Source organism: Scyliorhinus torazame, chromosome 1 (assembly GCF_047496885.1).
Source record: "Scyliorhinus torazame isolate Kashiwa2021f chromosome 1, sScyTor2.1, whole genome shotgun sequence".
Lineage (NCBI taxonomy): Eukaryota > Metazoa > Chordata > Chondrichthyes > Carcharhiniformes > Scyliorhinidae > Scyliorhinus > Scyliorhinus torazame.
In genome coordinates, this window is record NC_092707.1 from 16,610,605 (window position 1) to 16,627,551 (window position 16,947).

Consider the following 16,947-nt stretch of genomic DNA (forward strand, 5'->3'; position numbering starts at 1 on the left):
GTACTACAGGTACGGGGATAGTCCCTACCTGCTGGCTCCGCCCAGTAGGCAGAGTATAAATATGTGTGCTCCCCATACAGCAGCCATTTCGCCTGTTGCTGTAGGAGGCCACACATCTTAGTGTAATAAAGCCTCAGTTGTATTCAACTCTCGTCTTTGTGTAATTGATCGTGCATCACTTTAAACACTAATGAGCTTTATCAAAGATGCTTATCTCTGTTTTGAGTTCATTCCACTTGGCAAATCACAAACACAAATGGGAGCCCGGGGGCAATTGCTAATTCGAAAAGCTGGTTTTGTCTTCTACCATGACAGCTACTGCTCTTTCCTCTCCCAACTTTGCCACAAATTTATCTCTCCTCCTGGCGATATTGATTCCTTGCTCCAGAGTCACTGGCCATCCTCCAGTCTCTCAGCCAAGCAGTCATTCTTCCCGTTTTAATGTTGGCATGCATGTGTAACCGCCCAAGGCATCAGGACTGAACTCACCCCACGCCCACCCACTGAAAACCCACACAGACGCACTTCTTAGCAGGTGCCACTGAACAGCACAACCAGCAGGGATTCTGACTCATTTTCCCACTGAAGTAAACTGCTGCACTTCCAGTGTCATCTTGGCTCGGGTTGTTAACACTGCACAGACGTTTGGAATGAACCTGAAGCCACAACAGTTTGGCCCTTTATCAAGAGAACTGGGAGACCGAGATGGTTTGTGTGATTCAACAATGAAAATTTATTATCTGGGTGAGCCAGAAAAAGTACCTTTGTTGCGCTGGAACTACTTTGAAGACTCCCACACTTTTAATATGGCTGGATTTACTTGCATCACATGGAAATAAATGGAGCTACCAACAGTTAACTTACATCGCTGGCTGAAGAAAAGATTGGCATGTTCAAATAAAAAGGTTGTGTGCATCGAAGGCATTTCTAAAGATAACATTCAGTACATTGTAGTCATTTACACAGTTGTAGAATTTACAGTAGATACCACTGTTTGAGAGAATCTATACAGTTTTATTCTCTCCCCACTTTGGGAAATTAAGTGCATTGACTAACAACTTTGACACACTTGCACCATCAGTTTCAACTATAACTTATATCCATCAATCTTGAGAAGAGCAAATGATATGAAAAATACTGTTCCTCAAAACTGGCTTGAAGCAGGTTCCCAACGGGAACATGGATTAGTGGGTAGGGCTCTCACACTGCAGTGCTGATTCGCTCGGCTGTGCTCTCTTCCATTCCTTCTGAGAATGCAGTAATGCTGAGACGACTCTGAGGAAGGCCTTTCCCACAGGACAGGCAAAGTCTGGTGACTGGTTACTGAGTTACACAGCAGAATCCAGGGAATACGTCACCAGCACCTCATAACTATGATTGTGAACTGGAGGTAAAAGGTTTATAAAAACAGGAAAATACACAACAAATAGTTGAGAATGAGGGGGTTAAAAAAAATGTTTAACCTTATGTCCCACACAAAAGTGCTGCCCACTTATCTCATAAAATAAAAACGTATTTAAGATGAAATTACCTGCACTGTTTCTAAGAATACAATTACATTGATCAATGGTAGAATTATTCACCAAACGGAAACAAACAAAAGCAACATTCCGGACACAAACTCACACACTAACTCAACTGTCGCACAAATACATCAGAGCTAGGAGCAGGAGGAGGCAATTCAGCCCCAGGGGCCAGCTCCGCAATTCAATACGATCATAGCTGATGTCATCAACTCCACTTTCCTATCCGTTCTCCATAACCCTTCAGCCCACTGCAAATTAAAAATCTGCCTATCCCCTTCTTAAATTTACTCAATGCTCCGGCATCCATCGCACACACACTCAATCAAACAAACAGTTGCGCACAAACACACACCTGCACACGTACACACAAACATTCGTAGGGCTGGACTTTATGGGCGGGATTCTCCACTCCCACACCGAAGTGGCCGCGCCGTCGTGAACGCCGTCGAGGTTCACGACGGCGCGGAACGGCCCCGGTCCCGACCGATTGAGGCCCTGACAATGGGCCAGTATCGGACCCGCGTCGTCTACCTGCGCCAGGCCTTGTCGCCCGCGTAAAAGTGGCGCCGCATAGATGACGCGGCCGGCGCTGCATAACGGACGTCATTCGCGCATGCGTGGTTGCCGTCCTCTCTAAATCCGCCCCGCAAGAAGATGGGGGACGGATCTTGCAGGGCCGCGGAAGGAAGGAGGTCCTCCTTCAGAGAGGACGGCCCGACGATCGGTGGGCACCGATCGCGGGCCACCCCACATTCCAGGTGAAGCCCGGTGCAGGATCCCCCCTCACCCCCCCACAGGCCCACCCCCCCAGCGTTCACGCACCGCCCACGACTGCAGCGACCAGGTGTGGGCGGCGCCGGGGGGAACCAGCCGTTTTGGCCTGGCCGCTCGGCCCATCCGGGCCTCAGAATAGCGGGAGTGCCGGAGAATCGCCATTTTCGGTGTCTCCGGCGATTCTCCGGCCTGCGAAACCCGACCGGGCCGTTCCCGCCGCTTGGGAGAATCGCGGGAGGGCGTTGGACCGGCGTCCCTGGAAATTCTGGCGGCCCAGGCGATTCTCCCAACCGGCGTGGGAGTGGAGAATTGCGCCCTATGTCTGCAAATCAGGCGGGAGGCACCCACACCCCCTCCCAATGCGTGATGTCATCGGGTTGCGAATACAAGGTCATTAAACCAGTCTCCCAAATTACGGAAGCTGAGCAGGCGTGGAAATCGGCAGCCCACCCACTATTAATAATTAACAAGTTATTAATCGACCCAACTGTTTGCAATTTCTTTGTTGCTTGCTGCATTTTTCAGACATTGGGGTGAAAAGGTTTGGGATTGTATTATGGCAGCTACGATGAGGAGGCACAAGGATGAGAGACAAGGCCTGTGACCTGGACCTTGGCTGAATGGAGCAGGTTCTGCTGGAGAAGGGAGCAGCGCGGTCTGTTTTTTGAAACTCATCTTGTATCTTTTTTGAACCTTTCATTAAAAAGTAAAGACTGATTCTGAGAGGCCTTTAAACCTGTAGCTGTGACCAATGTTCTATATGGAGCAGTGCCCCGTTGCCAAGTGACGCGTTGGCCTACAGTCTGTATTGGGCACTGAGCCCCCATTTGCACCTCTGATTGGCCTTTTTGTTTGACACATGACGACCACTATTTGGATCTGACATTCGTTTGGGGCTGAGACGGCAGGGCAGGAGGACCCCTCACTTTGCATTTCACCTCCCTGACCCCACTGGGAAACAAAATCCAGCCCATACATAGACATATTCACACCTGCACGCACACACACTTACACAGATGTACACACGTAAACACACACTTGCACAAATGAACACACACTCGCACACCCATTCAGTAGTCTTCACTTACCGAAACACACATACACTCAACTCACACACACGGACCATAAATTTATGAAACACAAAGTGCATTTTAAAAGCAAGACAGTTGCTAGGCTGCAGTATGATTGAATCAACTATTTACGTGTGTAGTGCCCCCAGAAACCTGCAGCGTCTGTGAAGCATGCTTTCATTTCCAGTCAACTTTGTTCTCTGTTCCTTTCTTTCTCGCTGCGTGCTGAATGGAAAGCTGTTAAATCTCAAGTTCAAACTGGAAGGAGCTGACTTTCCATTGGTTTGCGTCGGGGCTGAGCATGGTACGTTCTGTGAAGTTTACGTGACCTTTTGCATCAACGAGGATGACTGTGTTTGTCCTGACAATAAAATAAATCAAACCTTTCAATGCACTCAAAAAGAACTTTAAAGTTAAAAGACAAAAAACACAAAACAGAAAGGGAACAAAAGTCAGTGAGAAATGCGGCTTCAAAAGGGATGAAGCTCCATCGAAAGATCACCAAAGTGCTGACTGCCTTTCTTACTATAGCGAGTCCAAAAATGTATGAAGATACGTAAATGAATGATATAATAATAATCTTTATTGTCACAAGTAGGCTTACATTAACACTGTGTGGTAGTCACCACTAGCTGTATTATATGTATTACGGTAAGACACATATACTAGAGGTTCATGGGTAAATCTATGCCTGTTGGCTCCGCCCAGTAGGCGGGGTATAAATGTGTGTGCTCGCCGGTGCTGCAGCCATTCTGGTAGCAGCTACAGGAGGCACAACATCTTTGCTCAATAAAGCCTCGATTATTCCACTACTCTCGTCTTTGTGGTAATTGATAGTGCATCAATTTATTGAGCAAGATTTTTAAAACGATGGAGCTTTGCATCAAGCCTGATCTCCTGCAGCTGAGCCCTCAAGCAGCCACTGCCACGTCTACCTTTGACCACTGGCTAGCATGCTTCGAAAGCTACCTCCGAACATCCGCTGAGGAACCCTCGGACGTGCAGAAGCTTCAAGTCCTTTATTCACGGGTGAGCCCTGACATTTTTCCTCTCATCCGGGATGCGCCCACTTACTCCGAAGCAATGGAGCTCCTGAACGGACATTACGTTCGGCCAGTCAATCAACTATACGCCAGGCACCTCCTGTCCACGAGACAGCAACTCCCCGGTGAGTCCCTAGACAATTTCTGGCATGCCCTGCACACTGGGGAGGAACTGTAACTGCCAGGCAGTTTCAGCAATCCTGCACACAGAACGTTTAATCCGAGATGCCTTCGTTACGGGCATGAGGTCGGCGTATGTCTGCCAGCGCCTACTGGAAGGGGGTACGCTTGATCTTGCGGGAACCAGGCAGCTCGCGAACTCGTTAACAGTAGCCTCCCGTAACGTCCAGTTGTACGCTCCCGACCACACGGCACCACCATGGGCATGAGGGGCTGGTTTAGCACACTGGGCTAAATCGCTGGCTTTTAAAGCAGACCAAGCAGGCCAGCAGCACGGTTCAATTCCCGCACCAGCCTCCCCGAACCGGTGCCGGAATGTGGCGACTAGGGGCTTTTCACAGTAACTTCATTGAAGCCTACTTGTGACAATAAGCGATTTTCATTTTTCATTTCGTGGGCCCCACCAGCTACCGACTCCAGCTCACTGCAAGCCTGCGCCGCGCGGCAGCCAGCCAACCCCGGGGGCCGTTATCGCCTGCCACTACCTCCATCACCACTGACCAGCCCGGGGCCTCCCAGCATCTGCTGCAGCTCGCCTCGATCATCCCGGACCAGTCCCGGCCCGGCAACCTTGCGACCGCAACGACAATGGTGAAAATCGATGGGCACAAGACGTGCCTTTTTGACTCCGGGAGCACAGACAGCTTCATCCACCCCACGACGGTAAGGCGCTGCTCCCTCGCGGTACACCCCGTTACCCAGAAAATCTTCCTGGCCTCCGGATCCCATTCCATGGAAATCCGGGGGTACTGCATCGCGACCCTCACTGTCCAAGGCGTAGAGTTTTGCAACTTCCGGCTCTACGTGCTCCCCCACCTCTGCACTGCCCTGTTACTTGGCCTGGACTTCCAGTGCCACCTCCAAAGCTGAATCTTAAAATTCGGCGGACCCCTACCCCCCTCACCGTATGCAGCGTCACGACCCTTAAGGCCAATCCACCTTCCTTGTTAGCGAACCTCACCCCGGATTGCATACCCGTCACCACCAGGAGCAGACGGTACAGTGCCCAGGACAGGACCTTCATCAGGTCGGAGGTCCAACGGCTTCTGTGGGAAGGCATCACTGAGGTCAGCAACAGCCCCTGGAGAGCCCAAGTGATAGTAGTAACGACTGGGGAGAAGCACAGGATGGTCATTGACTAGTCAGACCATCAAATCGGTACACGCAGCTCGACGCGTACCCTCTCCCACGCATATCTGACATGGTCAATCAGATTGCACAGTATCGGGTCTTTTACACAGTGGACCTGAAGTCCGCCCACCACCAGCTCCCCATCTGCCCGGAGGACCACCAATACACTGCGTTCGAAGCAGATGGCCGCCTCTATTACTTCCTCAGGGTTCCCTTCGGCGTCACTAATGGGGTCTCGGTCTTCCAACGTGAGATGGACCGAATGGTTGACCGGTACGGACTGCGGGTCACCTTCCCGTACCTAGACAACGTCATCATCTGCGGCCACGATCAGCAGGATCGCGACGCTAACCTCCTAAAATTTCTCCAAACCGCCAAACTCCTTAATTTCACGTACAATAAGGAGAAATGCGTGTTCCGCACCAACCGCTTAGCTATGTCGTGGAAAATGGAGCTCTAGGGCCCGACCCCGACCGCATGCGCCCCTCATGGAACTCCCCCTCCCCCAAGCCCTGAAACGATGCCTGGGTTTTTCTCCTACCGTGCCCAGTGGGTCCCTAACTATGCGGACAAGGCCCGCCCACTCATTCAGTCCACAGTTTTCCCCCTGACGGCTGAGGCCCGCCAGGCCTTCAACCGCATCAAGGCAGACATCGCCAAGGCCACGATGCATGCGGTCGACGAGTCCCTCCCCTTCCAGGTCAAGAGCGATGCATCAGACGTCGCTCTGGCCGCCACCCTCAACCAGGCGGGCAGGCCCGTGGCCTTTTTTCCTGCACCCTCCATGCCTCTGAAATTCGGCACTCCTCTGTTGAAAAGGAGGCCCAAGCCATTGTGGAAGCTGTGTGGCATTGGAGGCATTACCTGGCCGGCAGGAGATTCACTCTCGTCACTGACCAACGGTCGGTTGCCTTCATGTTCAATAATACACAGCGGGGCAAGATCAAAAACGATAAGATATTAGGTGGAGGATCGAGCTCTCCACCTATAATTACGAGATTTTGTATCGCCCTGGGAAGCTCAACAAGCCCCCTGACGCCCTATCCCGCGGTACATGTGCCAGCGCACAAGTGGACCGACTCCGGGCTCTCCACGATGGCCTCTGCCACCCGGGGCTCATCAAGGCCCGCAACCAGCCCTATTCCATTGAGGAGGTCAGGACTGTCACCAGAGACTGCCAGGTCTGTGCGGAGTGCAAGCCGCACTTCTACCGGCCAGATCGAGTGCACCTGGTGAAGGCCTCCCGCCCCTTTGAGTGCCTTAGCATGGATTTCAAAGGGCCCCTCACCTCCACCAACCGCAACACGTACTTTCTGAACGTGGTCGATGAGTACTCCCAGTTCCCTTTCACTATCCCATACCCCGATATGACTTCTGCCATGGTCATTAAAGCCCTCACAGTATCGGCACCCTGTTTGGTTTCCCACCTACGTCCACAGCGATCGGGGATCCTCTTATATGAGTGATGAGCTGCATCAATTCCTGCTCAGCAAGGGCACTGCCTCGAGCAGGATGACCAGCTACAACCCCCAGGAAAACGGGCAGGTGGAGAGTGAGAAGGGGACGGTCTGGAATGCCGTCCTGCTGGCCCTGCGGTCTAAAAAAGGTCTCCCACTGGCAGGAGGTCCTCCCCGACACGCTCCACTCCATCCGATCGCTCCTCTGCACCGCGACTAATGAAACCCCCCATGAACGTCTCTTTGCCTTCCCCAGGAACTCCACCTCCGGGGTCTCGCTCCCAACACGGCTGACAGTTCCTGGACCCGTCCTCCTTTGCAAGCATGTGCGGACCCATAAGTCAGACCCATTGGTCGAAAGGGTCCACCTCCTACACGCGAACCTGCAGTACGCCTACACAGCGGGTGCCAGGACACAGTCTCCCTCCGGGACCTGGTACCCGCTGGATCCCCACCCACGGCTCCCGACCCGACACCCCCCCACCCCCCCCCTCCGGTTGCCTCATTCACTCCTGCACCACTCCCCCTCCCCCCAGCGAACCTCACCGCAGCCCCTGCCCCAGGAGGATCCGTCCTCCCACTGGTTCCACTCAGGGGCGATGAAGACGAGGACAACACGCTCCCGGAGTCACAGGTGACCAAGTCGGCGCCCACATCACCACCAGGACTGAGGCGATCACAGAGGAGGATCAAGGCCCCCGATAGACTGAACTGGTAAAAAAATTTCCACCACCCCCGCCAGACTATTTTTTTTAACAGGGGGTGAATGTGGTAGTCACCACTAGCTGTATTATATGTATTAAGGTAAGACACATATACTAGAGGAATATGGGTAAATCCCTGCCTGCTGCCTCCGCCCAATAGGCGGTGTATAAATGTGTGTGCTCGCCGTGCTGCAGCCATTCTGGTAGCAGCTACAGGAGGCACAACATCTTTGCTCAATAAAGCCTCGATTATTCCACTACTCTCGTCTTTGAGGTGATTGATGGTGCATCACACTGCAATGAAGTTACTGTGAAAATTCCCTAGTTGCCACACTCCAGCGCCTGTTCGGGTACACGGAGGAAGAATTCAGAATGTCCAATTCACCTAACCAGCACGTATTTCAGGACTTGTGGGAGGAAACCGGAGCACCCGGAGGAAACCCACGCAGACACGGGGAGAACGTGCAGACTCCTCACAGACGGTGACCCAAGTGGGAATCGAACCCGGGTCTCGGGTGCTGTGAAGCCACAGTGCTAACCACTGTGCGACCGTGCCGCCCAGGTATCAAGTGTTAACTCTTGAAAGACGATGAAGCATTCCAATTAAATAAATAATACAACAACTTCCTGATTCACCAAAATCAGCATTGAGAAATCATTGATGGATTCATGGTTTCTGCTTTATTTTTAGTTGGTTATTCTCTTTAATCAATCACAGGATATTGGGGCCGAGGCAACTGCACAAAAGAATGTAAAAAGCTATGGATGCTCCATGTTCATTGATCCACTATAAAGTGTATCGAACCTCTCTCGTCTGGTTATATTTCCTCGAGCCTGTGTGTTTTGCTTATATACCTGTATCCATAACTTGTACAAAACACAATAAAAAATCCCAGGATCTTGGGCTGTATATTTTACAGTCCTAGTAGATTTTGGGACATATAATTGCTGATGAGTTGTTGAGGTTATTAATGTATGAATAATCTAGCCCTCACAAAGGCCTCAATTTCTCTCCTTGAGTTGGGTAGTGGGAGTCAGGAAAATTCCCAGCATGGCCCACCCGCCTTGGGAGAAAGTGTCCGTAAAGGTGGGATCTTCATTGCCAGCGGCGGGTGCGGGCAGGGGTTGGGCCACCTGACCTGCGATAACGTTTGGAAGCAGCCACAGGGGCTGTCAGGTGCCTGTTTAAAAAGCCCGCCTTGGTGCAGTGGGACTTTGTGACCTCTCTCCATGCCACTGTCATGATATTCAAACACACACATCATGATGGACACACCAACAGGCAAATCAGAGCACACAACACCACAACCAATCACACACAAGAACACCAACCACATAAAAAGCACGAGCACGACACCTGGTGGTCAGTAGGTCTGGGGACAAAGACACGGAGAAGAGCAAAATCACAAAATCACAAACAGGGAATCCCCACGTGCAGAGTGTCAAGACAAAACTGTACATAGTAAGTTTAAATAAAATAGCGTTGTACCATATACAACCGTGTTGGCTCATCTGTGTGTCAGAACACCCAACACCACATGGTACAGGAGTGGATCGATACCTGCCAACTAACCTGCCATTCTGGACATGGACCGCACCGACAAACCGCAGCCGTTGCAAGTCGCGGGGAACCTAGGTACCAATTGGAAGCTCTTCAGGCAGCGATTTGACCTGTACATCCGTGCCACCGAAAAACAGAGTGCCTCGGATGAAACGAAGATTGCAATGCTCCTCTTCTACGCAGGTCAGCACGCCCTCGACGTCTTCAACTCACTGGTGTTCGAAGAAGGCGAAAACCAATCCAAATATGACACGGTCATCCTCAAACTGGACCAGCACATTAAAGTTGAAGTAAATGAAAGTTTTGAAAGATACCTCTTTCAGCAACGCCTGCAAGGTAAGGAGGAGCTTTTTCAACCCTTTTTGACGCACCTCCGGATTCTAGCGCAGTCCTGCGGTTACGGCACCACCACAGAGTCCATGATCAGGGACCAGATTGTTTTTGGCGTTGCCTCTAGTGGCCTACGCCAGCAGCTTCTTAAAATAAAAAGCCTCACCTTAGCATCTGCTGTGGAAGCCTGTGTCCTCCACGAAAATGCTACCTGCCGTTTTGCCCGATTTCAGGCGTCCGAGTTGGCACGGAGGGGGTCCCCAGCCGTCGAATCGGCAAGCCAGGTCGCCCACGACGTCGAACGCATCCAGACCGTCGATTACTTCCCGACTCACGGCCCGGACGACAGCGGCCGCTTCCCGCGCTTTTCGCGGTCTCCCGCGCTGGTGCGCGCCAAAAATAACGGCCACATCGAGGGACGCACTGCGCAGGCGCGCCCACCGCAAGATCGCACTGCGCATGCGCAGTGGCGCAACGAACGCCGTGACGTCATGACGTGCGGCAATTGTGGAGCTCTACATTTAAAAGGGCAATGTCCTGCAAAAAACCGACAGTGCCTCAGATGTGGCAAGATGGGCCACTACGCTGCCCACTGTCGTTCGGCTCAACCCATGGATCCGGCACATCCCCGACAATCTCGCAGACAAGTCAGTACCGTCCAGCCCACGCATCAAGACTTCCAGTTAAGTGATGCAGATGACCAGGATGCCTTCCGCGTTTCCGTCATCGATGTCAACAAGGTCAATGCCATCAATCCAGCCGATGAGTGGTGTGCCACCCTGACGGTCAACCGATCGCGCGTCACCTTCCGTCTGGACACCGGCGCATCCGCCAACCTGATTGCATATTCTGCAGTCCAGGCCATGAAGGTCAAACCACCCATCACGCCATCCCGGCTCAAGATGGTTGACTATAACGGGAACGTCATCCCGTCCATAGGATCTTGCCAGCTACAGATAACTCACAAGATGCACATGGCCACACTCCCCTTCGAAGTTGTCGGCTCATCAAAAGACTCGTTACTGGGCGCACAGGCGTGTAAGGTCCTTCACCTGGTACAGCGCATTATGTCTCTCTCTCCAGATGAGATATCCGACTTCCCGGATGCTGAGTTCCACGCAAATCTCCATTCCCTCCTTGCTCACAACCAGGAGGTTTTTGAAGGCATGGGGACATTGCCATACACGTACAAGATTCGACTCAAACCGGACGCCATCCCTATCGTTCACGCACCTCGCAGGGTTCCTGCGCCACTCAAAGACCGCCTCAAGTTACAACTGCAGGATCTTCAGGACCAAGGGGTCCTATCCAGGGTCACGGAGCCCACGCCATGGGTCAGCTCCATGGTCTGTGTAAAGAAGCCCTCTGGCGAGCTCCGCATATGTATAGATCCTAAAGATCTGAATAACAACATCATGCGGGAACACTATCCCATCCCGAAACGAGAGGACCTCACCAGCGAGATGGCGCAAGCCAAAATATTCACCAAATTGGATGCGTCCAAAGGATTTTGGCAGATCCAATTGGACCCGGCCAGCCGAAGACTATGCACATTCAACACCCCTTTCGGCAGATTCTGCTACAATCGGATGCCATTCGGCATCATTTCAGCATCTGAAGTTTTCCACCGCATTATGGAGCAGATGATGGAAGGCATCGAAGGGGTACGTGTATATGTGGACGATATCATCATTTGGTCCACCACTCCGCAGGAACACATGCATCGTCTACGACGTGTCTTCACCCGCATACGACAAAATGGCCTGCGTCTCAACCGTGCGAAGTGTGCCTTCGGCCAGACGGAGCTGAAATTCCTCGGGGACCACATCTCACGGTCAGGGGTCCGTCCCGATGCAGACAAAGTTAGCGCCATCACAGCCATGCCACGGCCGGCTGACAAGAAGGCTGTCCGAAGATTCCTGGGCATGGTCAACTTCCTTGGGAAGTTCATTCCCAACCTGGCTTCTCATACAACGAATATGCGCCATCTCGTAAAAAAATCGACAGAATTCAACTGGCACCAACCGCATCAGCGGGAATGGGAGGAGCTCAAGCACAAACTGGTCACGGCACCAGTGCTGGCGTTCTTTGACACGACTCGCCCTACAAAGATCTCAACAGACGCCAGCCAATCGGGTATTGGAGCGGTACTCCTGCAAAAAGACAGCACGTCGTCATGGGCCCCGGTTGCATATGCTTCACGAGCCATGACCCCTACCGAACAGCGCTACGCGCAAATAGAAAAAGAATGCCTGGGCTTGTTAACTGGACTGGACAAGTTCCACGACTATGTTTATGGCCTGCCACGATTTACGGTTGAAACTGACCAACGCCCCCTGGTCAACATCATTAACAAAGACCTGAACGACATGACCCCTCGCCTCCAGCGCATCTTACTTAAACTCAGGAGGTATGATTTCGAACTGATCTACACTCCGGGGAAGGATCTCATCGTGGCAGACACTCTCTCCCGAGCAGTGAGCACACCACCAGATGCGGAGGGGTTCGTGCGTCAAATTGAGGCACACGTAACTCTGACAGCAGCAAATCTGCCAGCTGATGATCCTAGTCTGGCCCACATACGCGCAGAGACGGCGACTGACCCCCTTCTGCAGCGAGTGATGCGCCACATGACGGAAGGGTGGCTCAAAGGGCAGTGCCCCCAGTTTTATAATGTGCGAGATGACCTTACCAACATAGACGGGGTCCTTATGAAATTAGACAGGATCGTTATTCCGCACAGCATGCGCCAGATGATTCTTCATCAACTACACGAAGGCCACTTGGGCGTCGAAAAATGCAGACGAAGGGCCCGAGAGGCGGTATATTGGCCGGGTATTAATGAAGACATAGCCAACATGGTGCTCAACTGCACAACCTGTCAGAGGTTTCAGCCGGCGCATCCTCCGGAGACGCTTCTACCACACGAGATGGTGACGTCCCCCTGGGCGAAGGTGGGTGTTGACCTATTTCACGCGCTCGGCAGAGATTACATCGTTATTATAGACTACTTCTCAAACTACCCGGAAGTCATGCCTCTCCATGATCTGACGTCGTCCGCAGTCATTGGGGCCTGCAAGGAAACATTTGCTCGCCATGGCATTCCAAGGACTGTCATGTCAGACAATGGACCCTGTTTCGCCAGCCGTGAATGGTCGTCCTTTGCCGCAGCATATGGTTTCACTCATGTGACATCCAGCCCTCTACATCCACAATCGAACGGGAAGGCTGAAAAGGGTGTCCACATCGCCAAGCGGCTCCTGTGCAAGGCGGCTGCTGCCGGATCGGACTTTAACCTCGCCTTGCTGGCCTATCGATCGGCCCCGCTATCCACGGGTCTCTCGCCAGCGCAGCTACTAATGGGTCGCTCCCTCAGGACGACGGTACCTTCCATCCTGGCACCAACAACAGACCATGAGACGGTTCTTCGGAACATGCAAATGCAGCGTGATCGCCAGAAAAGTCGGTACGACACACGAGCGACGGACCTGCCCCCCCTGTCCTCCGGAGACAAAGTACGCGTCCATCAACCGTATGGTGGCTGGTCAGCATCGGCCGAAGTCCTCCGACAAGTGGCTCCCCGCTCGTTCCTGGTTCGCATGCCGGATGGTTCAGTGCGTCGCCGCAATCGGCGCGCCCTTCGTCGACTTCCACGCTCACAGCCACACAGTACGCACACGCCAGATCCTCAACAGGCTTCCGAGGATGACTTTGTGGAGCTGCCGCAGATCACGCCCTTTCCATCGCCACCCATGGCCATGCCTGCACAGCAGCCGGTGGTTCTTGATCCACCCTTGAGGCGGTCAACCCGAACTCGTCACAAGCCCATTAGACTGGACTTATAATACCGTTCATATGTCTAACAAGTTGCACAATTTTACATGATAACCTGTTGTTGTTTATCGTTCCAGATATCGTCTGACTGGACAACTGTTCAAGTTTTTTTTTTCTCTCGTTCGCATTCATGTTATGTTATGGTACAACTTGGTTCATGTGACGCACCCGACATCGCCCCATGTAAATAGTTCCGTCATATGCACATGCTGTACACGACACACATTACTCTTAGATGCACTCACGACGCGATCATATTTATTACCACGTAGGCACATATCTTTGTAAAAAGGGGGGATGTCATGATATTCAAACACACACATCATGATGGACACACCAACAGGCAAATCAGAGCACACAACACCACAACCAATCACACACAAGAACACCAACCACATAAAAAGCACGAGCACGACACCTGGTGGTCAGTAGCTCTGGGGACAAAGACACGGAGAAGAGCTGTTACAAAATCACAAACAGGGAATCCCCACGTGCAGAGTGTCAAGACAAAACTGTACATAGTAAGTTTAAATAAAATAGCGTTGTACCATATACAACCGTGTTGGCTCATCTGTGTGTCAGAACACCCAACACCACAGCCACCTCATGCGCTCACCCACCCGTGGCCCCTCATGTCTCCTATGTCAAGCTATGTCCTCCCACCCATCCCCTTTGGCTCTTCATGTACCACATGACAAGCTTTGCCATTTTATCCACCCTCAATGGCCCCTTATGGCACCAATGACAAGCTTTGCCCTTCCACCAACCTTTATGGCCCTCACTCCCCTGCCAAGATATGGCAATTCCATGCCCATTGACATATGATCCAAGCCTATATGTGCTTGGCTGCGAGCCCAGACATCCATTAAGCTTGTTGAAGCACCTGTGCCCTGGAGAAAATATCGCTCAATTAACAACTCAGCCCTCTAATTTTGCTGCCAATTTTACAAGGTTAAGTAGTTTCAGTGGTTTGTTTTTTGTTTAAAGGGTTCAGTTGATTGACACTTATAAAGGCTGGAAGTGAAATGACTTTTTTTTCCAATAAAGTAGAATGTTATGACTGAGTTTCCCTTTTAAAGCTTTTTTTATACATCTTACTGTCCCTATAGGATTCACAGCTTTGATATAGTTTCTCGTGGATCAATGGACATGGAGGTTCCATAGCTTATTATGGAGGACGTGAGGTGTCTCAGGGGGTGGGTGGGAAGTCAGGGTTTGGTCGAGTGGGTATGAGGAGGACCTTTTGAACTTATATTTTAAAAGATCTCATCATGCAGACGAGGATTCATGACTCCTCTGAGGAGATGTGAATGACAACTCTTTAAAAACCTGGCCCAATAAGAGGAAGGGAGCTCGAAATGGCGGCCAGAATTTCACCCCCCACCCCCACTGTCGGGTTAATAGATGGGGGGTAGAAATTGAAGGAATACGATTCCCCCCAAGTTCCCACCCACCCAGCGATGTCATGTTGTGTGTGTGGGGGGGGGATAAGGCCTTGGACAGGTGCACTACCTCTTCTGTCAATTACAGCTCTTCTCACTGCAGAGATTGGGGAGCTATCTGGACACCCTCCCTAGTGAGTGGCAGAATACCCGCCTACAGCCACTTGACACTCATTTGAGTGTGAAATGGCTGTGGGGCAGTTGGGAGTCAGTGAGGATGCGTTCTCCATCGACTCTCTGGATGGTGGGAAGGGAGAGTCCGCAAAATTCAGGTCTTGAAGGCAGATAGTAGATTTAGGTTTATTGTCACGTGTACAAAAGTACAGTGAAAAGTATTGTTCTGCGTAGAGTCCAGGCAGATCACTCCGTACATGAAAAACATAGGACATATGATTAATACGCAATGTAAAGACATAGACATTGGATGAAGCATACGGAGTGTAGTACTACTCAGTAGAGAAGATGTGTGGAGAGATCAGTTCAGTCCTTAAAAGGATCATTCAAGAGTTTGGTAACAGCGGGGAAGAAACTGTTTTTGAACCTGTTCGTGCGTGTTCTCAGAATTTTGTATCCCCTGCCCGATGGAAGAGAGAATAACTCGGGTGAGAGGGATCTTTGATTATGCTGCTCGCTTTCCCAAGGCAGCGGGAAGTGTACTCAGAATCAATGGATGGGAGGCAGGTTCGTGTGATGGACTGGGCTGTGTTCACGACTCTCTGAAGTTTCTTACGGTCTTGGGCTGGGCAGTTGCCATACCAGGCTGTGATGCAGCCAGATTGGATGCTTTCTATGGTGCATCTGTAAAAGTTGGTAAGCGTCAATGTGGCCATGCCGAATTTCTTTAGTTTCCTGAGGAAGTATAGGCACTGTTGTGCTTTCTTGGTCATTACGTTGACGTGGGTGGACCAGGACAGATTGTTGGTAATGTGCACCCCTAGGTATTTGAAGCTGCCAACTATCTTCACCTCGGCACCATTAATGCAGACATGGGTGTGTACGATACTTCGCTCCCTGTTGATCGGCTTCTTAGTTTTGCTGACATTGAGGGAGAGATTATTGTCGTTACCCCACACTGGTAGGTTCTCTATTTCGCTGCTGCACTCTGACACATCGTTGTTTGAGATCTGACCCACTATGGTTGTGTCATCAGCAAACTTGAAGATGGAGTTGGAGCCGAATTTTGCACACAGTCTTGTGTGTACAGGGAGTATAGTAGGGGGCTAAGTATGCAGTCTTGCGGATCCCCGGTATTGAGGACTATTGTAGAGGAGGTGTTGTTGTTGTTATCTTTACTGACTGTGGGCTATGGGTCAGGACGTCGATGAGCCAATTCAGAGGGAGGGGCCAAGTCCTAGGTTTTGGAGTTTTGATATGAGCTTGGCTGGAATTATGGGGTTGAAGGCGGAGCTGTAGTCAATGTCCAGGAGCCTGACGTAGGAGTCCTTGTTGTCGAGATGCTCCAGGGACGGGTGCAGGGCTAGGGAGATGGCATCTGCTGTGGACCGGTTGCGGCGGTTTGCGAATGGCAGTGGATCAAGGCCTTCTGGGCGTATGGAGTTGATGTGTCTCACGACCAACAAGATATTTACATGGTAACGAGTTAACAAAATGAGTATTGAATCTATAGAAAGTGAGTCTGGGGAATTAATCATGGAAAATAAGGAGATGGCAGATGAATTGAACCGCTATTTACCATTGGTTTTCCCTTTTGAGGATATAAGTAACATTCCAAACATTCCTGTGTATCAGAAAATGGAAGGGAGGAACTCTGGTAAATCAGGATCACCAGGAAAGTGGTACTGAGTCAATTCTGAGTACTGAGGTTATTCACCAAGGCCCCACCTTCTCAGACTTGCTCCTCGCCTGAGGTGTGATGTTCCTCGGGCTAAATCCCC

General features: G+C 51.3%; 1 protein-coding gene across 6 annotated transcripts in view; it reads right to left on the reverse strand.

The window, feature by feature from the left end:
* Positions 1-709: 709 nt before the first annotated feature.
* Positions 710-16,947, reverse strand: part of tango2 (transport and golgi organization 2 homolog (Drosophila)) — a 368,109-nt gene continuing 351,871 nt past the window's right edge. For all 6 annotated transcript variants that reach the window (XM_072471054.1, XM_072470802.1, XM_072470976.1 and 3 more), the window contains one exon: positions 710-3,731. In XM_072471054.1, the coding sequence (XP_072327155.1) occupies positions 3,611-3,731 (121 nt within the window). In that variant the 3' untranslated portion in view covers positions 710-3,610. The remainder of the gene's footprint in view (positions 3,732-16,947) is intronic.